At 39.1% G+C, this 23,973-nt stretch overlaps 5 protein-coding genes across 5 annotated transcripts in view; 2 read left to right on the top strand and 3 right to left on the bottom strand.

The window, feature by feature from the left end:
- Window positions 1-6,723, bottom strand: part of LOC131786255 (adenosine receptor A2b-like) — a 38,801-nt gene extending 32,078 nt beyond the window's left edge. Inside the window, exons 1-2 of the mRNA XM_066158957.1 lie at window positions 6,567-6,723; window positions 5,142-5,205 (exon numbers count right to left, since the gene is read on the bottom strand). The gene's annotated coding sequence lies outside the window, so the exon portion shown is untranslated. The remainder of the gene's footprint in view (window positions 1-5,141; window positions 5,206-6,566) is intronic.
- LOC131786258 (protein starmaker-like) lies at window positions 508-4,035 on the top strand. The gene is made up of 3 exons (XM_059103288.2): window positions 508-593; window positions 1,179-1,281; window positions 2,930-4,035. Exons 2-3 carry the CDS (start codon window positions 1,215-1,217, stop codon window positions 3,685-3,687), a joined length of 825 nt encoding a protein of 274 aa, XP_058959271.2. The 5' UTR covers window positions 508-593; window positions 1,179-1,214; the 3' UTR covers window positions 3,688-4,035.
- A 154-nt stretch (window positions 6,724-6,877) lies between the features above and the next one.
- LOC131786294 (H/ACA ribonucleoprotein complex subunit 2-like protein) lies at window positions 6,878-9,539 on the top strand. Its single transcript, XM_059103331.2, has 4 exons — window positions 6,878-7,080; window positions 7,303-7,372; window positions 7,535-7,640; window positions 8,571-9,539. Exons 1-4 carry the CDS (start codon window positions 6,897-6,899, stop codon window positions 8,694-8,696), a joined length of 486 nt encoding a protein of 161 aa, XP_058959314.1. The 5' UTR covers window positions 6,878-6,896; the 3' UTR covers window positions 8,697-9,539.
- Window positions 9,540-11,907: 2,368 nt separating this feature from the next.
- LOC131786282 (uncharacterized) lies at window positions 11,908-13,735 on the bottom strand. Its single transcript, XM_059103316.2, has one exon. It carries the CDS (start codon window positions 13,581-13,583, stop codon window positions 12,672-12,674), a length of 912 nt encoding a protein of 303 aa, XP_058959299.1. The 5' UTR covers window positions 13,584-13,735; the 3' UTR covers window positions 11,908-12,671.
- Window positions 13,736-15,106: 1,371 nt separating this feature from the next.
- The window catches only part of LOC131786311 (dedicator of cytokinesis protein 1), a 43,134-nt gene continuing 34,267 nt past the window's right edge, over window positions 15,107-23,973 (bottom strand). Inside the window, exons 47-59 of the mRNA XM_059103350.2 lie at window positions 23,135-23,239; window positions 22,643-22,729; window positions 22,193-22,247; window positions 21,718-21,799; window positions 21,549-21,633; window positions 20,950-21,036; window positions 20,222-20,398; window positions 19,876-19,959; window positions 19,563-19,688; window positions 18,907-19,064; window positions 17,537-17,675; window positions 16,498-16,677; window positions 15,107-15,737 (exon numbers count right to left, since the gene is read on the bottom strand). Coding sequence (XP_058959333.2) covers window positions 15,651-15,737; window positions 16,498-16,677; window positions 17,537-17,675; window positions 18,907-19,064; window positions 19,563-19,688; window positions 19,876-19,959; window positions 20,222-20,398; window positions 20,950-21,036; window positions 21,549-21,633; window positions 21,718-21,799; window positions 22,193-22,247; window positions 22,643-22,729; window positions 23,135-23,239 — 1,452 coding nt within the window. The 3' untranslated portion in view covers window positions 15,107-15,650. The remainder of the gene's footprint in view (window positions 15,738-16,497; window positions 16,678-17,536; window positions 17,676-18,906; window positions 19,065-19,562; window positions 19,689-19,875; window positions 19,960-20,221; window positions 20,399-20,949; window positions 21,037-21,548; window positions 21,634-21,717; window positions 21,800-22,192; window positions 22,248-22,642; window positions 22,730-23,134; window positions 23,240-23,973) is intronic.

Here is a 23,973-nt window from a genome sequence, read left to right as displayed (position 1 = left end):
TTAAGAATAATGCAAAACCATGCAAAAGCAGAGAATTAACCAAGAATTCTAAAGTGAAATGAAGAAGGAAAATTAATGATGACAAAAAATGACAGACTGGCTTTTTCACAACGTGGACTTTACCAAGAGGTTCTTGGAGAATTGTTTGTAAAAACTACAGATCAGGAGAGCTTTAAGTCAAATGATTGGGCGACAAGACCAGGACAACCAGCTCAAGTATGTCAACAATTTGCGGGTACAACCATGATGTAAAGCAAAACAGTGAAAGTTGTTTCAAAACAAAATGAAGATACTATTTTGTTAACATTCTCTATACGATTGGCTCTGATTGGACAATTGGTCATGTAAACTTGTTACTTGACCAATCATCGACTCGCGTGCGACCACATGCCATGAAGACGCATTTTCGTGTTGTTGAATGCATAAGGTAAACAACCTGTAATGAACTAGCTAACACGGAACGTAATCCCCGCTACCGTCACTTGTAAATAGTTAATCATGGGACATCTCTAAAATAGCTTAGATCATCAGTGGTCCATTCAACCAAAGTTCTTGACCAGACAAGAAGCCGCCAGCAAGACTTCCAAGTAAAGGTTAGTTAGGGTCACTTTCATTCCTTTAGGGCTACTTGCTTATAATTTCTAACAGACTAAAGATCCTGCAAGATGAAGTTAGACAAGGGGATTCTAGTTATTCATAGTTTGTCAATTCATTCGTTTTATCTTCTTTATCTTCTTATGACACAAATGCAAGTTTGATCATGGAGGGTCACCTTGAAAATCTAAGGACTGAAATTCTGTTCTTGTGTTTCAAAAACGATTCACTGACAAATATGAAAAGATCTTTAATTCGTTTAATGGATTGAGGTTTTGCCTTGTAGGTGTAACAAGTTATTAAAAGTTGGAGAAAACTGACACGTCTCTTCGCACCTAACAAAAGTAAACGAAATAAGCATATCGCACAATTAATTCAAGCTGTTGACGAGCGAACGTTCCTCTTAAGTTTGAGCCACTTCTTAAGAGTCCTTCAACATCATCTCTCATCATAAATTTTGTCTGGAATACTAACACATTTTCTATAAATCCAACTTGATTGATAATGAGGTGCGTTGATAAAAAATGCATCATGAGAAGGGAATAACTTTGCAAATTGCATTGACGTTTGTTTTCTCTTGGTAGATCTACGAGTTCGAAGACAATTACCTATCCAACAAAATGAAGTACGTTGTTCTGTTGTGCCTTCTCTTTGGCATCGTTATGTCACAGGGAGCTCCAGCCCCAGGTAAAGAAACCTTATAAAGTCGTCTCACCAAGTTTCTTTAATCTTAATGACGAGATAAAAACTCTTTAGTGTTCTTAACTCTGATTCATTGACGCTGACGCCTTCCAATGGTTAATTAGTAAATTTCATTGCCGATGCTTGAAAAGATTCCATTATAGACAAGTTAGTTGCTAGTTCTTAAATGTTTCATACATCAGAGAACACGATAGCAGCTTTAACAAAGTCAGTGAAGGACGTTTTATTGACATCAATTTACGGGAAGCAAGAAATATTAGAAATTGCTGCTTTTGAACCGTTACTTTTATTTGAATAATAACAGGAGATTTTTGTCGATAATTTTTCATATCAAATTCCCACCCGAAGTTAAAACGTAGTTATGATTACGACAATCACAGGAATAGTTTTTCGTTTGTATCATTTTTAAAAACAGTAACTTGAAAACTGATCCTAATCACTTTCGGTTGATAATCCGTTGTGAGTAAGAACAAGTAGAAAAAGTGAGGTTTGAACATTAGGCCTTACATCTTTACCACTTGACCTTTAAGGAAATACCACAACATTTATTTCCGTTGCACTATTTAATCATAACTACGGAAGTTTTCGTTAATTTCCAAACCATGTTCAGGCTGTGCAAGATAGAGAACAGGCCACTAATGTTAATTTTCTACCCAAGGTTAGGGAAGACATTTGGTGACCTTCAACCATATTACACATCTTGGTACTCAATACCCGATCAAAACTATTGTTTATTTCTAAACACTGCGTTTTTAACGCCAGCGTTCCTTTTAAAGACTCGTGTTTACGATATCACAACAGGTTGAGAAGAAGTACTTGAATGGTTAAGTAGGTTCCCCGCTAAAAAGTTTACAACAAGCATATCACTCGTTCAACAGGTCACTTGACACAGTTACACAATCGTACAACAAACTGGTATAAACAAAAACTCTGCGTCCTTCACGTCGACGTTTTAAATTATCAAATTCCAATCATAAAGAGCAAATATCGAAGGCAAATTGGATCCCCCTTTACGCAATAAGCATTTGTCAAAGTTCTCAACTACATTTACGAAGCATTGGCCTTACGACCCAGCTTTTGAATCGGAAGATTGCTTCGTCATTGTTATCATAGGAAATTCATTTTATTTGCATTGCCCTATGCAACCGAACACAACAATTTTCCAAATACTGTTTGACGTTTTTTTCTAGGATAGGATTTAAAAACATTTCGAAAATTTTGTAAGTCACGAGCCTCTGGCTCGTGATTTAAAAACTTTTCAATCTCAGGTTTGCCAACATCCATAAATGAAATTAAAATAGTTACAAAGATTGTAGCTACGACAATGGGGAGAGAGAACGGAAGTGAAAAAAAGAAAGGCTTGCCTGAAGTGGCAGGGATAGAAGACTCTTCATGGAGGAATATCAACAACAAATTAAAAGACGAATTTCATTCGGAGGTGGAAGCCGGTGAAATTGAGATTGGCCATTTAAACAGATAGCTACCTGAACCTTCTCAAAATACGGTTTCTCTGACACTATACAAAACTGATGGTAATTTAATCAAATAGATGTAACATACAATGCAATAAGTGTTACAATTACTGTGCGTGTACAAAATGAGAATTCCTCACGTTTACCTCTCTAAATCGCAGAGGCAGAGGAAAAGAAAGAAGAAAAGGAGGACGACACTGGTGATTTCGATGACGATGTTGCAGATGATGCCGACGACTCCGACGATGAAGACGACGAGGATGACGGTGAGGACAGCAGCGAGGGAGATGATATGGATGAAGAGAAGAGGGACGAAATCCCCAAAGAGAACGATGAAGCCAAGGAGGACAACCCCGATGCTCCTGAGAAGGAAGACGAGAAGGTGAACGATAAAGAAACTGAAGAGAAAGATGCCGATAAGGAGGAGGACAAGAAAGCTGATAAAGAGGACAAGGAGATCGAAAAGGACGATAAGAAAGACGATGAAGATGAAGATGAACTAACTGATGATCTGGATGATGAGGATGACGAAGATGATGAAGATGATGAAGATGATGAAGACGATGAAGATGATGGAGATGATAGTGATGATGGAGATGATGGTGATGATGGAGATGATGGTGAAGACGAGGAGGATGAGGAAGACAGCGAGGACAGCAGCGAGGGAGGAAAGAAGGACGACGAAAAGAAAAAGGAAGTCAAGAAGGAGGACGAGAAGCCCGAGAAGGAGGAAAAGAAGGAAGAAAAAAAGGAGGATGCCACCAAGAAAGCCGACGATGATGATGACGATGACGATGATGACGACGACGATGACGATGATGACGATGACGACGATGAAAAGAAAGATGACAAGAAGCCAGTAGAGAAGAAGACCGAAGAGAAGACAGCAGATGTCCCAAAGAAGGAGAAGACACAGTAAAAAGCTACATTGGCAGCTTCTTCTAACTTGACATACTTAACCAATCAAACAGCTAAACTGTCACATCACACAACAAACTTTGTCAACACTTGACAAAACACAGATGACTACGATTACACAAAGAACTTTCACTTCAATCATTCCAGAATGATATTTTATAGATGAACATTAGTTTACAAAAGTAACCATAACGTCGTTTAAAATAACTTCATCCAAGGAACATGTGTGGAAATGTGCTGAGGAGAGGTTCAATAACTCTTACGTGATTCAAATTATGGATCGACTCGCTGGGAGTAATGTACTCGTGAATAAGAGGGCTATATAATAAAGAGTTATTTTTTGAATTGACATGCACAATTGAGCAATATTGCGATAACTGTACCACGCATATGCCTTGCAGCTGCTTGCTTAAAAATCCCTTCACAGCCTTAGTTTTTAAAGCCCGCCTTGGTGCACCAAATCAGTAACATTTAGCAAGACAAATTCCAAGGTCATAATGACCAGATATTCCCCTATATGATATGTGGTCAGGGTTTTTCCCTTATCAGAGTGTGCTTGTTACCCAGGGTTAGTCAGTATCTTTAAAATGCGGTCCTCCTCTGAAGCAATTCAGCCACGTTTCAAATAACACAATGAGTTCTACACAGATCATGATTGGTTTTCATCCATGATTATATGAGGAAAGACATAAAAACAGGATCATGAGGAGAAATATTTGAATTATCATTCCCAACATGCACAAGATTCCATGATTCCACCGTGTATCACTTACAGATTATAAAAGACATACAAATGTGACATGAAAATCATTTTGAAGTCATATTCGGTTATCATGGTTTAAACAAACAGAATCATTGCCACCTTTTTAAAATAATCAGAATGTCAACGGTACTGGTCCAAGCAACCTTACAGTACTGGGAGATGCTGTGGTTTAATGATTAGGGTGCTAAACCTTGGAAACTGGATAAGCTCCAAAAGTAATTGGCCACATACATGAATAGTGATGTCATACCCACTAACTATTAACTAAATTCTGCTCTTCAGACATGCAAGCAAAAAACCCTCCTTGAGTCATTCGGTTTGGTAAAATGTCACCAAATACTATTTCATACACAGTAAAAACCCATCCAGTTTTAAGATCTGTCTACTAGTTTTCCTCTGGACTGCCATATATTCCTTGCAGGGTTGTTAAGAGGATGTGATGGTTTACTACAACAAGATCCCACTGTTAATAATTTCAATGTTTCGTGTCAGTGTAAGTGTAGTTAAGTGGATTAATCAGAGAATTTCCAGGAGAAACTTTAAGAAGTACAAAGTCATTAAGAGGGAAAAAGGGTTTGTTGCTTTAATATGTACCTGTTGAGAACCAGCCAAACTCTCTACTAAGGTGAAAATCAGGTACACATTTTTTCTCTTAAGAAAGACTTTGTGGTATTAGAAATGTGAAAAGTTACCTTTTTTGCAGTTGATGTAACACATTTTAAAATATCCAGCCAGTTCCATCATGTATTGGTCCTGCTGCAAAATGCAATTGCAAAATGTAACATCCAATCATCAAGAAATATGTCACTGATATCTCTTGCAATACGGGAGAAACAGTAGCCCAGTGTTTAGTGCACTGGACCCTGGGTGGAGAGGCATGAGTTTGAGATCTGGCCTGGTCATTGTGTTGTGTTCTTGGGCAAAACACTTCCTTCTCAGAGTGCCTCTCTACACTTGCAGTAGAAAAAGAAGCTGTGGAGGCCTAGCTTTTCAAAGCCTTGAATTCTCTCCAAGGATTTTGAACTTGATGTTCCCCTATGAAACCACTCTAACCCCACCACGAGTTTTCAGCAAGTGCTGTTATACAGAGAATAATACATGGGCGCGCGTAGATATGGAATTTTTCTCCGAGTGTTTAACTCAATAGCTCATGAGTGAGCACAGCGAACGAGTGAGATGTCGAGTTGAACACGAAAAGAGAAATTGCATATCTACGAGCAACCATGTGATATTATGTTTATATTTACTGACAAAAAAGCCAACTTTATTAATGAATGAAAATAAATGGATCGACAATTCCCGAACAAAAATCGGACAGTGCGTAGGCGCTAAGGCTCAAGATGGAAAAAATGCGTTGAATCATAATAACAAAAACAACAATGGGCGTAATTTTCAATTTGCAAAATTCTCATTCATTGACTTTGTCCTTACTGACAGAAGAAATCTTCCAGGTAAACGGCCAAATCGGCCTGTGGCAAATCTTCCAGATGTCGATTTTCGTTCTCAGCCGCGAGAAATGCCATTACCAAAGCCACCGAATACGTAATTTTCGGTTTTTCTTTTCGTATATTGGTTTTCTTCACCTCGTAGGAAAGTTTGAATGTCACTGTCTGTACACGAACTGATTTTTCAGTGTTTTAGCGGCCATAATTTGAGAAGATTTCGACAAACTACCTTGTATTAAGAATGGTGAAGGTTTTGCCGTTCATTCATCAGCCTGACCGAGTGGCGCGAAAGGCGAGTGACGTTCAGCAGCTGATTGGTGATATCAAACACACGTGAAGAAATATCGTATCATTACGGCTTTTCTCGGGGCTGGAAATCCTTGTACAACACCGTAGTTTATATTATAATTTTTTTTCCTGTTGGATGTGAAAATATGCCACAAAATAGGGAGGGAGGAAAGTCCAAATCATTCACATGTATCGCAATTCAATGCAGCCTCAATCGCACATTTTCAAAGACCTCAACAATAATCACACTAAGCTTTCACAATTAGCTGTCACGCAGTGTTGTGTGACGGCTCCTCTGACCTCTCAGCCAAAAATTAAATTGGTTTAAATACACAATTTAGTACCGTTAGGGTTTAGGTTATGTAAGAGGTAAACTTACTGTACCTTTTATTCTCCTCCGGCTCGAAAACAAACGAAGCTGTTTACATCTTCATGATTGTTTCAGCTGTTCTTGGCCACCCGAATCAAATACTGGGTACTTGAATCATCGTTTCTCATCAGTAAACATACAAAATCAAAGGTGAACATGGCTACCGACAGTTTAAACCATCCAAGTGCGAGGAATTCGAAAAAAAACAAAAACAAAAAACACAGAAATTGGAAACAAACAGACGACGGGAACGGGCTAAAACTGAAAACAGTTGTTCAGCGGATTGCCCTGAAACTGTACTCGCCCCAGACCCAGCAACGTTTCCCACGTGCAATAGAGACAACATGGCGAGATCGAAGGACAAGAAGAAGGACGCAGAAAACGGCGAAGCAGATGAAACAAAGGACGATTCGAGGATTGATGAACCTACTATGGACTATGAAGAACTTGTGAAAAGAGTATGTGTGATTGCAAAGCCCCTCGCAAGCAGAAAACTTACAAAACGATTGTACAAAACTGTCAAGAAAGGTAAGCGTGGTGTTTATCTGTATGGCTTGATGGCATAGGTTTCGATTGCGATTTGACTGAGATCCAGCGATAAAAGTTTGATCAGGGCTTTCTAAAATTTTTCTTTAGCTTCTAAAGGATATACCGTTCATTTCTTTGTTAAAAAGTTACGGTACCCAACAGGATTGTTAATTGTTTGGTACAGATACCTTCATGTAAAGTGTGTTTTTTTCTTCTCTCTAGCATCCAAAGCGAAGAGTTTGAGGAGAGGAGTCAAAGAAGTAGCAAAAGCCTTACGAAAAGGCGAGAAAGGGTGAGAAATCTGATAATCATGAACAATTACTGTTTTGGTAAATGGTTCATATGATCTGCTGAGACTCTAATAAGCTCAACAAATCGTTAAGTACAGTAGACAGTGAAACATGTTTTTGTGTGTGAAAGTGATATCTGTATGGTGGCAATCTTTTTCTTTAAGGTTTGTTGTCATAGCTGGTGATGTCTCCCCAATCGATGTCATATCCCATATTCCCATTGTCTGTGAGGACAACAAAATACCATATGCTTATGTACCATCAAGATTGGTGAGTAATTCTGCTTTTTCTTCTTTATGGATGAACTTAATTTTTACACTATTACAACAGTATTTCGTAGTTTAATTCCTAAACAGATAAGTAACTCATTGACAATTATTTTAGCCCTTTACAAGAACCTTTAGAAATAGACTAAGATTTTGAGAATGCAAGTAGTGGGGTAAAAATCAGCTAATAATTGGGGGCAGAAGTTGTTCAGGGCTAGTATTTGGTGCAGGGGACTTCAGATTATAGGGTGTGAGTTTGACAAAGGTTTGAATAACTTTTTCCATAAGCAGCTGCAGATAGTGTGATAGGCAGCTGGATTCAGAAAAGTAGCCTGCAGTGCAGGCGTCTTATTAAGGCAAGCTAAAGTTATAAGCTTGCAATCATTCATCTGACCAGCCATGTTTGATTTGCCTACCACTGCCATTGAAATCAAAGATGGTAGCCATAATTTTCATTAAGAGAAAAGTGAACACTTGCTTGCTAAAATTACACCTGCTCTGTAGGCTATTGGAAAAGGAGCTGTAAGGCAGAACCCAAACACAAGAACCTGCTCACTGGCTAAAAAGACAGTGATAAGAGGTGTTATAGGTAATGTTAGATCACCAACAAATGGCTTTTACTGAAACCCTTGGCTTGACCCTCAGTTAGGTGATAGTTTTGTGTTCATGAGCAAAACCTTTAGAGTACCTTACTGTATGTGTGCTTTGGTGGGCTTGTGTAGGTTCCCCAGGGCTATGCCCCTTGGGGTTGTGGAATGCACCTGGAATATTGCTCCAGCTACACCAGTCCAGGTGTTCAAACCCAAACTGTATCAACAGTTACTAACTAGTGTTTTTTTTTAAGGGAACTCTACAGTTGCTTCATGACACAGAGATATGAGAGATGTGACAGTCTGATGACTCCATCAGTGATACTGAATTTGTTTATTTGCAGGACCTTGGAGCTGCAAGTCAAACCAAACGACCCACAAGTATAGTATTGGTCAAGTCCCATGAAGACTTTGAGGACAACTACAAAGAGTGTTTTTCAGAAGTGAAGAGCTTGCCACTTCCATTATAATCTTCTCAAATATGCATTTTGTGGGGGGGGGGGGGGGGGGGGGGTTAAATCCAGAGCTCAAAGCCCAGTCAGTCCTCTTAACTAGTCTTACAGCTTTATTAAATGTAAGAAGTCATTTCTTCTTAAGAACTGACTGGGTCAAAAAGCATTGGTGAAAATGTTGCACCACTGATGTATACATGTGGTATCTAAAAACTGCATGTGACAGATTTGTTTGTCAGTGGTAACTATCGCAAAGCTAGGAAAAGCCAGGGCCCATGTATTAAATGAAATGAGAAATCCAAAGTCATTTCCCATTTGTATGATATTGTTGACTGGATGCATTTTGTTGCTAGGCTGAAACAATGTGGTACTTTTCCCATTCATACACTAGTTGTCTTAGGTGTAGGACATTTTCAAGTCTTTTGTCTAGTTATTTTGAGGTTTATTTTGTAGTGAAACCACACAATCACAATAATAATTGGTATGTAGATTTGATGAGCGAGGTTGTTATTTTTTTGTCAATTTTGTATCATTTACCCAATTATGAAAGAATGATTTACCACAGATGAATAGGCACTTTCCAGTCAGCAATCTTATGGTAAAAAAATGCCTTGAACTGGAAAGCAGATTATACACTTAGACATCAGAGAAAATATGGGTAAAGTTGATGTATTTGGGTTATTTAGGGTGGGAATTTGCTCTCCCGCAAGGTGTTTTTTAGCTGGTGTAATAACTAACTGCATAGGGCTTTACCATCACTTTGGTGCTTTTGCAAAACTGGTCATAAAAGTCTCTTTTATGTAAGACTTTGTACTGTGTTGCTTATGCATGATGCATAGAATAAACTCAAGTGGAAAACAAGATATGTCCACCAGTACCTTGCATAAATATTTCCTCTGAATTCTGATACATGAATGGCTGCCATGATAGCAATTAAAATAAGTTGTGAAGTGACTAGTCATTTGACTCCAGACTCTAATGGCCTGGAAAATTTGATGGTTTGTTGTGGTTTTTTAAAAGGAAAGATTGTAAAGTGTAAACTGGGGGATGTAACTAGTCTGCATAACAACTGTGAAGTTGTCTGGTGAATGATACTCGTCTGTATTCTTGGAGGGGGTGCACGGTCCTTTCTCCAAATTTTGACCTTAATTTAGACTTTGATATGCCTCTTTCACATCTGTTTTCATACTTACCTTCTGATAGTTGTATTCGGCTTGCAAATCCACAAATATTGGGATTTTAGCTTCGCTTCGTTGCCGAAGTCACGAATTGGTAAATTATCCCTAAAACTCAGCTCAAATGATATTTTGTTCCATTCTCTCTTATATGGTATACACTTGAAATTAGAAAAACATACAATTTTTACACTGATGTGGTAGCCTTGAAAATCATACCCAATTTAAGATCAAAATGGTAAAAATCTACAACCCTTTTCAGAGGTAACAGTCGTCGTTGTCTTCTTGCACAGACGCTCCTAATTTCGTCGCCGGGTGAAGTTGGGGGTGACGCAGCCATTCATCGGGGCGACGAAACGTGGGGCGACCGTGTATGGGAGCGACATCACCTACATCCTTTTCAACTAAACGTGCTCAAAACCGTACCATTCGGCACGGTATAGATCTCAACGACATGTAGAGGGGGTACCTACCCCCGGACTGGCAAACACTATTTCATGGTGGCACGGATGAAATAATTATTACTACAAGAAAGAGCTAATTAGGCCTGAAACATTTTTCACATCTGCATATATCGAATGGAATTTATTTTCTTAAATAGAAGTGACAATCATACACTGTACTCCAAATAATTTATTTTGCGAAATTCCTCGGATTTTTCAAAAAAATATTCATTTTTTTGAGTATGAAAGGTCAACCGAAAAATTTCTGCAATGTATAAACTTCATTGATTGTAAAAGATAGACAGGAGTAGTATGAAATTATTTAATTTCATTTAGCACCTCTTTCGAATATAAATTATTCGTCTGCGTCTACATAAAACAGTTTTGAATCACACGTACAGGGTAGTGCTTTAATTGGCAGTTTTTCAGCCTCAAACAATGTCAAACAATCTTCTTGAATGAGTTTTTTCTTCGTTCTACGTCACAGATACAATAGATCACTTGATTTTTTTTCCTTATCTACCATTATTTCTTAACCTATTGTTCCATTATCGCTCCCGGCAACTTCGACCAGAAATGATCTGTTCACTCAGCGAATACGTAAAGCAGCAATTAAACTTATTTAGAACGCTTAATTCAACATCGATATCCCACGAGATACCTCATTTGTTCGATAATTCTTTGATTGGCCTGGATTAACGCGAGTTTGGATCACTACAGGACCAAGTAGAGATAATAATATCGCTGCGATTCATCTCATCGATAAGATAGTTCGGGAAGACTCATTTCCAGCTGACAGCTTGTTCGGTAACATGTTATTAACTCGGCAGACCGTAAATTATTATTTTAATTTAACTGTTTAATTTTTCGACAATCGCCGCCATGTTTTCTTGAGGTGCATCGAGGCATACTTCTTACACCGCCTAAGTCTCTTTGAAGGATTTAACTCTTGACAAAATTTATCTTAAGTGTTTGCTGTCTAATCTTATACCCCATTCACACCAGCAAAACATGTTTTGTTAAACTGGTTTTCATTGAATGAAAATTATAAACAGAGAACTGAAAAACTTGATTTTCCATTGGATTCAAGTACTTGCTAACTTGCATTTCCAATGTGCTACATTCAAGTCAAAAATATTCGGTTAAATAGTTTCTATGAAGAAAAAAAAAATTAAACTGTGTTTAACAAAACAACTTTTAAACATGTTTAAGCTTTGGTGTGAATGGGGCATTAGTATAATTTTATTTCCACGACACGCGGGATGCCTAAAACGCGCGCGTGATAATTCGTGCGATGGCGCAAGACTCCCAGGTGTGGGTTCTCGTCAGAGAGGTGTCGTCGATCCAATATCTTCACAGCGGAAGACTGGGAATAATTTCTAACGTGCAGATGGTTTTGGTGGGTTTCCACCAGCAAAATAAATTTTAATGTAGATGAGTTCTGTTTCTCACCACACCCTGCAAACGCCGTAGAGGGATTTAACTTAAGAAAAGCCATGTTATTTAAACTAGTTCATTTCTTGGCTTAGTTTTCATGCTGCTATCGAAAGCGGTAAAAGGGTGTTTTTAAATCCTAAAATTTGAATACACACACAGTACTTGACGAACAAATAAATAGATTCGTCTTCTAGCGGTTACTTTTAATGACACAATTCTTGAAGCATTCATTTGAGAAGAATTCACTGCATTAGTAAGGTCAGTTTTAACTCGATAAGCGTAAAAGCCGAGGGCGGCTCGATTTGTTATTCTCATTTACAATCATATCATTCCATTCATATGCAATTATTTAAATCCTGTGACTATGGGAGTGGATTTACCAGAAATGTTTAGATCCTTCTCTATCACGTATTTACATTTTATAATATACTTTAGGACATTTACATAAGCGCATTCTAGCGTAACTTGGACGCAAAATACTCGCTACGTAAGCGAAAAGCGTTTATTAGATCGCCATTTCAATACAATCCTAACAAACGAATAGCAGACAACTCGGAGTAATCGACGGGTCAAAATATTTAGCGGTACTTTCGATTCGTTTCAACATTCGTCTTCAACATCTTGACAGTTTCTCCAGCGCACCATGCTTAAAATAAAAAAAAAAAGATGTCGAAATTTTGAGCATTTGATGGCCCATGGGACGTAATCGTCGAATTAACAATTAAACGACTAAAAAGATTGCTTTTATTCTTTCGTCATGTGGTAAACGAAATGAAGAAAAGTCCAATTCACTCAGTAAATGAGTCTTCACGCAGTCTGTTTTGTATACCAAGTCAGTTTTACTTTCTCGCTCACTGTATTCTGGCACAATAGGCGATTTCTCTTGCACGGCTGTATCGAGAAATTTCGCCCCACCTGCACGTCCGTGGGAAAAACTCTTACAGCTTAAACTCCTCTTCGTCGGTGAGAACATGTCGTCGACTTTTCTTGCTATCTCTTCGGCTCCTCCATATGATATGCACGATTTTTAGCAGTAAAAACAACGACGTAGTTCCTAGTAGGGCGGCATTGAAGATCGAATTCCGCTTGTCTTTGTCCCAGAACTCCATGAAAGTTCCCGTGAAGCCGACAATCATTGGTGTGTAGGGCGTAACGGTGTATAATGTGAACTTCCAGAACACAAAATTATCCAAACAAAACCAAAAGAGAATCGTCGAGCCGAGTCCAGCGAGGACCATAGTGCAGGCAATCTCATCATCCACTTCAGCTGTGTACTTCAACACAATTGCGGTTTGCTGGAAGGAGTTGTACAGCGCCCAAGACGCGTACAGGCCTATTCCGTTAATGACAAGCACTTCCATCGCGATCTGGTCGCCTGTTGGAAATTTTTTCATCCCGTCACGGAGGTTGTTAAATCGATTGTAGACGATTGCTAAAGCCACGAACAATGACGCGGCTGTGCCACCAATGAATCCCAGAGCAATATGAATGAGATCTTCACCCCACATCATGACCCATCCAAGAGTAAAGCCGAACGCTAGCAGGGTAAACACGAAGAAGAATGGAGTCAAGACCTTAGGGCCATACTGCCGACACATCAAAATAAGCGCATAGAACAGCCAAAGGAGCTGCCATCCAAGGACAGCACTCCATGTCCAAAAAGTCCATTCTGCGGGGGTTATTTCCACGGGATACCTTTGAAAGATCTGTAACGTGCGATTGTAAACGTAGAAATCTAGAATGCTTTCCTCTGCGTACTGGCCAAAGTAGAAGAAAACAGCCGCCCCAGCGAAGACGAGAAACGCAGTGATTGTAAGGAAAACCACAACGCACCGGTTCATGTTGCACATCGCTTATCGACACTTTCGTCAGCTAAGCTTTACCTTGCGATGCGCTCGGCAAAATGTCCGTTACTAGCGAAATGAATAAACTAACAGACACGTGCAGTGAAGTGTGAGCACATTTCTGACACTGGGCGTCGTTGCGCTAAGCTTTTAAAACTTTTATTTGCTGCAAGCTATATTATATGTAAATTTCTTAAGGACTCGAGCGGGCGATTGTACGAGAAACACATAATGACATCAAAACATGGCCAATGATTGGCAGAGGGATTTGCGTACCAGGTGCGTCCTGACAGGGCGCCAATTACGAAAGCAGTCAATCAAACGGAACAGAATTATTTTAAACAAAAGTGACTTTAGGTTGTTGTAGCGAACGGCAATCAGCATTTTAACAAGGGTGGCCGATTGATTGTCTCGCAAATTGCTAGTCAAATTTTTCCGGCGCAGTACCTCTGATTTGAGAAAAGTTCGAGGTTTAGTTTTTTTCTTAAATACAAGCTTTCGTCCCGCTAAATACATTTTCCTTTAGCCGTTCACAATTGAACACCGTAAATTAAATTTTTGGCTGTATTAGCTAATGTATGCTAAGTAACGTAGAATGTTGAACTGAATTAAAATGCCAAAAACCAAAATAAAGTGAAAATTTTTCTCGACACAGCCAGCCGTTCAGTTTTGCGAGGCGTCGACTTCTCTTCGATCCGTCTTAAACTTGATAACAGCTTTTTGTCCTTTTGATTTTTTTCCATGAAAGAAACCTTCCAACTGGTCAATTACTTCTGTGGCTTAGGGATGTAATGAGATGGCTTGTTTCTGGAAATACTGAATGGCTAATTAATCGCTACAAAAAATGCGACAAACTTCAACGCCTCCAAAAGTTTAATTTCATTAGACCACTGCTAACAGGAATGAGAAGATATCGTTTACTGATTGTTACGATAGAAAGAAATGGCAGTTCAATCTAGATCTTACAAGATAAATGACCCTTTTTCGATCTCTGCGTATAATTCCGGCTGTAATTATATGTAAAATAGGCTATGTAATATGTCGTTATTCTAGTTTGACAGCCAGCTTGATAAATAACTTATGACAACGAACTGGCTTTGACAACAAATATCAGTCCGCGAGACCTCAGCGGCCTTAGGCGCAACTTTATATATATAGTACTTACGTCACCCTCATGTGAACAGCTGCAAGTGTCTCACGAGTAAGACCAAGTAAGCCCTTTGTGACATGCATCACTGTTTGAAGTAAAATCACATACAAACTTTTTTTCAATCATAATTTCTGTTTCCTTTATACAAATGTTACCACCCAGAAATCTCAAAGGCTCCCCATGTTTACAAACCATACAATTATTTCAGATACATATTTTGGTTGAAAAACAACCTTAGCACTCTAATATTTGTCATTCAGCTTTGGAAGATGAGGCAAGTTCTATCACGTTTATCGAAAAGAGAGTTAAGATTTAAGAATCTAGCCAATCAGAGTTAAGACAAATGTAAGTAACTAATACTGCTGGTCAAGAATCTTAATTTAACAGGAATAATATTTGGTTTATTCTTTCTAAAAAAATAACAGATTACAAGGCAACAGCAACAACACTCTTACAAAGCGCTTAGACGTTATTTAGACAAATGTCAGAGATGATTGTTGAATGGCTCTCTACCGGCCTAGGTGCCATATTTTCATTTCGTAAAATATATTTGTATTTTTTCGCGACACACTGACACAAAGCAGAATGTCACAAACTCAACAAAAGTTATGTACTTTAGAACATCTCTGAAATGTTATATTGGTAATACTAATCGGAATACTGGTAAATACTAATCGGAATACAGTAATGTATGTTTTTACAGATTACAAAAATTTCATCAACTTCTACGAAATATTTCACAAATAACAAAACATCTTTATGACTTCATAAAAAACTTCATGGTTAGAAAAATAGCCATAAGGCGTAGCAGACATTTCATGAGGATCAATAACAGAAAAGTATAGACTTCAAAATTCAGCTTTCCACAAAGGAATTCTTCACCATATCGGTCCGTTGACTGGTCGTCACATAAGCTTATGTGCTCATCGATTCTTCTGAACCTTCGGGGGAACTGGTGGCGACCCTTTTACCTTTAAAATCGTGGACGTGCGCGGCGGAAGGGCTGGAGACTAGAAAAGAAGGTAGGACATAGCAATTACAAGTGATCACTGGAAACACTACACGACGAGATTAGCGTAAACAAGTAAACTAATTTATGTAAACAAGTATGAAACGTATTTCATCGCAGTCGGCAACTGCTTTAGTCCTTGGCGTAAAAGAACCACTCAATGTTTAAAGGATGGTGCTCTCTCGCGGCTGCTGCATAAGGTCCCCAGGTTCAGACGAATAAGTTAAAATCAGAATAAAATATTTAAATTTGTTAAAACAATGATGATGATGATGACAGAGATGATGCTGAACAGAACAAAATCGTCTGGATTAAACAGACAACTGCGAATAATGATTGTAGATCTATGAAAATAATAATATACTTGCACTGCGGTAAAGAAACGAATACAAGAGATCCTCGCAACTATAAACACTACTGAACTAGTAGTTGAGATAAGACCTGAAAAAAGACAACTGCGAGTTTGTCGCTCTTTGTAACGTGAAAGTACTTCGAACCATCCAGCACTTCAACAAAATGGGTCAACTCCCCCTTTGTTCTTAGAGGACAATCTCTTACTGGCTGGGCAGCCTAAGACACTACAGAAGGATTCCATATCGTACAACGCTCGGCAGCGAAATCGGTGCGAGACTATTTACGTTGTCTTGCAAGAAACAAATCATCCTTTGGCTTACACAAATTTACTTCTGGGCACTAACATAGAAAACGTCTGATTAGATACGGACCGAACAAGTAGCTGATTGACATCTGTCAGTGATTACCTGCTCTGCCTGCTCAGTACCATCAGATCCACTGGATTCAGTGCTGGAGCGCTGATGCACGTCAGCAGACTTCTTCCGCATAATAGTTTTCTGTGGCAGTTCCGGAGCCTGTGCCTGTGGAGATGGTCGAGGGGGTTTGGGTGGAGCGATTTCTGACAAAGGACTTGCTGTGTTCTTAAACTGGAATAGAAGAAATTTGTTTTCATCACTCAGTCAAGAATTGCTTGAAGCCTTAATTAGATTGATCACATTCACATACACATTGTTTTTAATGTAATATAAAGGGTTTGAAAGTACGTTAGAAGTACTACTAAGATAGCCGGTATAACGAGAACGACCTACCAATAGATCCGCTCAAGAAGATTCACAAACGTTGGGAACAGTTTGCGTGAGAAACAATAATTCACGAAGTTACTGATTAGAACAACGTTCATGTGGAAAGAAAAGAAAACTCTGAAAGTCATGTATAACGTACTACCAAGAAACACTGGAAACCTTTTCTGCTGTTTTATAGACACAAAATTATGGCAAAATAACATGAACTTGTTTTTTAACATCCATGCGGCAGACCGAGTCCTATTTTAAGTGAAATTCTTGCATAGCATTTTAACTTGTGTTGTTCTCCAGTCCCGAATTTAAGTCTTGCACAGACTCCCTTCAACAGGTGTCAACCACTACCGGCACCATACAAACGACTCATTCACGACATTACCATTAAAAACGAACCGAACAGAACGACCTAACTTTACTAACGGATCGAGACCGAACAATCACGACCGACCTACGCCACTCGTGTCTTACAGCCAATTACATCACGGCAAAACTGACCAATCAGTTTATACACACCGGACTTAGAACGTTCGACTGACAACAACTATTCACTTGACTCTGATGATGACTTCCGCTCAGATTGTCGAAACGTCAGTCACCACTACCGACAACAGTCCAGGACTGCACTCACCCGAACGATCAAACTACAGTATTGCATGCTACTTATATTCTTTTTGTTTCTACAAGCATTCCCCTTATGCATATTTACCCCATCTTCAGTGTGCGAAAAGACTTCCACTGTTTTTCTCCTCTGTGGACGGCCCGCCGGACTGGACATAGTCAACGACTTCACCGGAAGTGGAGGAGGATTGTTTGCACTGCTTCCTCCGCCCGTAGAAACGATAGAGCTGAAAGAGTGTGAGGAAACCCAAATAATAATCTCTTGACAACTATTCACCGAGGTGGAGAGGGCAAGTGGTTGATATTTACCACTATCACTGAGGTAAATAGCTGTCTTAGTTTATACTTAATAGTGAGATAATATCGCACAAAAGAATGATTATAACTTATTCAATCCTGCAACGATTACAAAATCCCACGTGCGTTGCTCGGAGGTGAATAACAAAGGATACTCGGAGTTTGAGTTGCCAATCAGAGCACACCTTCAACGCTATTCATTGCTTTAGTTTACACTGATAGTAACTATGTTAAGTTACTCTCCACAAATCTGAATTCATATGGGAAATTCTTGTGATGAAATATCATGGTGTCTACGTTTCTAGGACTGAACCCACACCGTTAGACAAACATTAATTGTCGGAAAATGCGAAAAATCTCAAGCTATAACTTACCAAATACCAACAAAAGTCTACATATGTGTTTTGATCACCCATTTCCCATTTCTGGGTTATTGTTTTGGGTTTGAACATTAAACGGGAGTGGAGGAGAGGAAAGGAGAGAGAGAAAAGCAGGGAGAGAAATTTGCCTTAAATTTTGGACACACAGGTTGCACTCTGGATCCCGAGGGGCATTTTGAAGCTTGCGCCTAACGAACGATACACTACGTATGAATAAAGGGGGTAAGTTCCTAAAGAAACTGTGGTCCTGCGTCGGTGGGAGAGTATAGCAGGTAATTTAGTGTTAACAACTGAGTTGAAAACGTAAATTGGCCACCGTGAAGAGTAAAAAAGCTGACGTTTCGAGCGTTAGACGACGTTCTGACTTCGCTCTGAGGAAGAGCTAACGCTCGAAACGTCGGCTTTTTTACTCTTTACGGTGGCCAATTTACGTTTTCAACTCAATTGTTAACACTAAATTACCTGCGATAAACGACGTACGATACCCCCAGATTACAATTACAAGAAAATCTAGGCAACTTAAAAGGAACAAGGCGCACATAAATAAGGGCATCCAAAAGTTTTACATCCAATACAGAAAGAAAAAATGCAGAACCACAATACGGAAACCAAACTGTCTTACGATACCCTTAAAGAACAAAAAACTCCGAGATAAGAAACGAGTTTGGAAGGGATAGGAACATCGGAGAGTTGTAAGCTTTCTGTTGCCTAAGAATATTGCAGCGTAAGCGATGGGAAGCGCAGTTAAAGTACGATTGGATTCGAAGGAGACCAAACTTACTCTGTCCATCCGCTATACGACTGGTGCATCTGATCCAGGCTGTCTCGGCCAGATATAATAGGCTTGCCCTCTCGTGACTTTCGAACAACTGTCATCGATCGGTCTCCAAAGGGAGAGGCGTCTGGTGTCTTTGGGTTACTGGAGATGCTTGCGCGAGCCTGTGCAAAGAAAATACGATACAGTTATTAGTGACTAAGTAGTACGGACAGGCGGGAAAATATTTGACTCAAGGTCATGAAGTACGGATCGAGCGCAACAAGGTCCGTGCGTCATCACCGAGAGTCAACTATTTTTCCGCCCGTCCAAACCTAACTCAGTCAATAAGCTTTTTGTCATGTGACCGTCGCTCTTTCTTTTTCTCGTTTCTTTCATCATCTCGCATCTCACAGAGCTTTACGGCATTTTCCGGCCCAATTCACACTCAATTCACGTGCCATGGGGTACAGCCCTCATACTGTACGGGGATCTTTGTCTGACGATTCACAATAAAAGCGCGCGCAGGGCCACATGGGTCATATATTAATATCGCATTAGTCCTAACTTGTTTCAGTCTCTACGTCAGTTCTTCAGTCATTTTCAGCATTGCAGGATGGCTAATCTAGGATAGAAATTGAAGACAGACGTGCAACAGATCTTTTTTTTTCGCCTGTACTCACCTTTTTAAAGGGCGCTGTCTTAACCTTCATTTCCTTAAAACGTTTCTCGAGGTTTTCATGGAAAGGTTTTAGATCAGCTGAAACACGACTTCCGTGTAGTACCATTCCTTCCTCCAAAATTTCCACCTATATATCAATCAAATCACGTCACTGCTAAAATTAAAACCCGTATTTCATCGGGATAGCAAACATACACAATGTTTACCATTATGGTGTGCTACAAATATGAACTGCACCTTACTGGTATTCCCTTTACCCCAATTGAATGGAATTATTAATCAATTTTATATCGAATTTAATCTCAAGCTCTCACCTGATCAACTATCAATTCTTTAAGTTTCTCAACGTACGGTGCGTAATCAGGGTTCTGTTTGATATATTCAGGAGTAAGAAATGCCTGAAATGAATCAAGAAACAAGAACATAATAAGTACACACCTCTTAACCAATAAATTTGTGTGTAAACCTCCTTTCGCACGTCAACACTGAGCCTTAACAATTTTTCTCAACACAAATGGCCGTTTGTAACCAGGGGTTATAATCTCAGCGCGTAAATAAGCTATTCTACCCTCTCGGCTTAATAAAACCGGAGAAGCACCAACGTAAAAGATTAGCTAGTCGCTGGGTATGTAAAGAGGCTAACAGGTCAATATGTCCGACCTTTTCATAATTACTGACTCCTCCCATAACAGCTGCATCAATAATTCCTCCAAGTTTCATACTCAAGGGATTGATGTTCAGATTTGGGTCCACGTTGTGACGACCAATTAGAGCTCGAAGCTGCTTGTTAGCAGATTCCATTGTCTCCAAAGCATTCTGCACAGGACTCAGTTCCTCCTACATTAAAACGAACAAAAATAAAAATGGTTATCACTCCTTCCAATAAAATAACCTCGCTTAGTTACTCAGGCTATCGCAAGTGTTAAAAAGTGACGTAGATTCCGAAGAAGATCTTAGTCGTTTAAACTTGAATTTGACAATGTTTTTAGATCACTTCCCGTCGATTTTGACTGAGGAGAACATTGTCCCACGAGCGACCGCATTGCACTTTGGCAGTGGGAGTGTAGATGATTGCAAGACTGATCAAAAGACATGGGCGACAAATGACACATACCATGACATGAAACGCAATGAAGAACACAAACTAAATTAACACAGCGACATAATATTATTCATAAACACGAAATTCATGCATGCATTGCAGGCCTACACTCACTCACTCGCTTACTCTTAGCCGACGGCAATATGGTTAGTGTACTTTCAGTGCATTACAAAATAGTACTTCCCTCCCAAATGAAGCACGCACAATATCAAAATTAATCAAAACCAGCCAAAAACGAACAAGTTTTTACTATGTGAGAACAACACATGAAAAAAAATCAACAGACCGTCTCAATAGAAGTTGCCTCGAACCAACACAATATACCAGGAAACGTGAACTTGGTATAAATGGTCGTTCTCTCCAGCCACAGCGTCTGCAAAAGGAAACATATCAGTTCTCCGCATCCGCTTAGTTAGCAAAAAAATCAATAGCCTACTGTGGTCTTCTTTCTGAGTTTGTTTCATGACTAGGAAAGAAAACTTTCCTCTGCGATCTTAACGTCCCAACCGCACAAGTAGAACAAAGAGAAAATTGAAGTCCCCACGCGAATTCGTAAATCAAACCAGTCTGATTTCACAGTCACATATGGTTCAACTAAGATGTATCAAGGAGGTAAGTTCCAAATAAAACTGTGGTGTTGCTTCGGTGGGAAGCATTAAAAGATGATTTGGTTTTATAGGATGAGTTAAGTCACTGTAAAGAGTTTTTGAAGCTGTCGTTTCGAGCGTGAACCCTTGTCCACTGAAAAAAGGCTAGCGCTCTAAGCGTCACCTTTAGAACCTCGTTACAAAGGCCACTTTGCTTTATCAACTCATTTACTAAAACCAAATTATCTGTTAAGATGAAGCGTAGCTCGTCAAAGCATCCGACCAAAAGGAGGCTCACCGAGAATTCGTTGTCCTTGTTAACCTGTCCCTTATGTACTCCTCTGGAGAACTGAAAATGGTTCACATTGTTCACCTCGTAGAATCTGTGGGAAAGTGACAGGGTTGATTTTAGCGAAACAGGAGACACATCGGAAAAGACTGAGAGAGGAAAGTTGACTTAAATTTACTTAGTTATCTGCTCCAAAATGTTCTTTCTCCGAAATTTCCGCTTCTCCACCGGTACTGGGTCTACTTTGTTGATTTGGAGATCTGGTAACGTCAAGGATAACACTAAGAACAAGAGTCCACGTCAAATCAAAGGGAAGATAATGGGGGTTAGAGCTGGTGACGAGTTACTAGTTCACTAGTGCACGTACTTTTAATAGAAACTGAACAGGTTTGAAATACTGAAGCCTACACCACTATTTAAGATAGACCGCCTTTTTTTTCACGTGGACCATCCGAGTAGAAATCCGTGTTACTCTTCTCCAAATTCGGCCATCAGTTCCCTTGCTAGCTTTTTCCTGTGTTTATTTTGATTATTTTCACATTTTTCAATCGTTATTGCCCGATATTTCCGATATCTTTGGAAAGTCATTCGCTAGCCACGTGGGAAAATAGATCATTCTTTTCTTCAAGTCAAACTGCTAGTATAAAGGATACACTGTTGGCTGGAATGCTTAATTTCATTGGTAATGACATCCTTCATTTTGAGAATCTGCCATAAACGAAAAAAAATTTTGATTAATTTATATTACTGAGCAGATGCGCCAAAGAAAGAAAGAAAGAAATAACTGTTCACATCTGAGGTATACCCCTCTCACATGTGGAAAATACTCTTGCGAATTCAGAAGAAAAGGCTTGAGACTAAGACATGCATCAACCCTCTGAGATCCTCTCCAACCAACCTTAAAATTGTACTCTGACTAAGGACGAGTAAATATGGCTGATTAACAATATCACTCCTTTACTTAGGAGTGATATCTGTGTAATTTTGCGTCTTACTTGTGGCGACCGAAGTTAAGGGGCATAAAAAAAATACAAAAAGTATGTCCAAAAGCCAACTGAATCATCAATTTGAGTTGGACAGATGTACACTGTTTGTTGCCATACCTGAGCACTGGGGTACTGACTCTGAATTCGAACGACAAACTCGCCGATTTTCTCGTACTCCTTGCCACGATACACGAACACTTTGTTCTGAAGGAAAAAAAGCCGAAAAAAAGTGTTATGCTGTATTATCATTTTTTAAGTCTTTAATAAAATTCTTTGCCCTTTGTCAACTTATAAATGCACACAAACAAAAAATAAACATACAAAAATACTAAATTGCTTTCGATAAATGTTGGATTCATTCCTCAGAAATGTAAATGAAGAACACAGTTCAACAAAATAAATAATCAAAGTTGTATTGAAATCCCATTTTGTTGAAATTCTGTTTCTTAAGATACCCCCTGCAGCTCGTTGACCGTTGCACTCAAAACTATCCAATGAACGATAAAAACCAGCATAAGGAGCAATTCCCTCTCCATAATCACTCACACACCAACATAACGAAATTGCAAGCTAGTACAAGTTATTGAATTGAACAGTTGCAGTACTTACCCTTAGGAATGTCGGGAAACCAAGACCATAAAAGGCAACCTTGAAGTATTCTGGATCCCCACGGACGACCTTGATGATGTTATCGTAAAACTTGGCTTGTTTAATCTACAAATATAACATGAAAGCGATAAAAAATAAAGAGAAAATCAAGAAAAAACCAAGATGGCAAGAGACAAGGGGTAGCGGGAAGAAAGAGAAGGGGTTAAAGAGGCTACCAGGTTTAAAAGGGAAACAAAGAGGAAATCAGGAACAAAATGGTGACAAAATATTGGTTAAATGAGTGTCATGAGGATCAATGCAGGAAACACTTAGCAAACAATAAGGATGATCTTACTGCAACACTTTACATCGAAAAAGATCCATCAATTAAGAACAGTTAATAAAGTATTAAGCACATTAATCACAACTCGTACCAAACTATGTTTTACACAAATTCCAAATACGATTTTAGTGACCCATGTATATGCTACAACATAGAATATAAAAACTAGAAATCTTTGGGACACTTCTCTAAAACACTCGTATTTCCTTATGCACTCCCCTTAACTCAGACTAAATAGTCAACTTCTTTTCACACTTCCCCCTCTTCCTTCAAGGAATAATGTTGGTCCTACTGTGCACGACATTGGAAAAGTCGAGTGTCAAAAGTAAATTAAGATTACATCAGTTATTTTGCCTCACTTTGACCAATGATTAGTTTAAGAAGCTCGAGAAACCTTCAACCAGGTAAAAAGCTTATATGCAAATTGGATACACGAGCTATTCCACAAGTGGGCCGTGTAAAATGAATTTTTATCTGAGTTCTGATTAGCTCATATAAAAATTTTTTTTTCAAATTG

The sequence above is a fragment of the Pocillopora verrucosa genome, chromosome 1 (assembly GCF_036669915.1).
Source record: "Pocillopora verrucosa isolate sample1 chromosome 1, ASM3666991v2, whole genome shotgun sequence".
Taxonomy (NCBI): Eukaryota; Metazoa; Cnidaria; class Anthozoa; order Scleractinia; family Pocilloporidae; genus Pocillopora; species Pocillopora verrucosa.
The sequence above is the reverse complement of the archived record's forward strand: the minus strand, read 5'-3'. Positions and strand labels throughout refer to the sequence as shown.

Bases quoted from the DNA above. Each gene is read 5' to 3' on its own strand.
- LOC131786282 (XM_059103316.2), bottom strand. From the start codon at position 13,583: ATGTGCAACATGAACCGGTGCGTTGTGGTTTTCCTTACAATCACTGCG.
- LOC131786294 (XM_059103331.2), top strand. From the start codon at position 6,897: ATGGCGAGATCGAAGGACAAGAAGAAGGACGCAGAAAACGGCGAAGCA. The intron at 7,373-7,534 runs GTGAGAAATCTG...TTTTTCTTTAAG, and splicing joins TTACGAAAAGGCGAGAAAGG to GTTTGTTGTCATAGCTGGTG. The intron at 7,641-8,570 runs GTGAGTAATTCT...GTTTATTTGCAG, and splicing joins CTTATGTACCATCAAGATTG to GACCTTGGAGCTGCAAGTCA.
- LOC131786258 (XM_059103288.2), top strand. From the start codon at position 1,215: ATGAAGTACGTTGTTCTGTTGTGCCTTCTCTTTGGCATCGTTATGTCA. The intron at 1,282-2,929 runs GTAAAGAAACCT...TCTAAATCGCAG, and splicing joins ACAGGGAGCTCCAGCCCCAG to AGGCAGAGGAAAAGAAAGAA.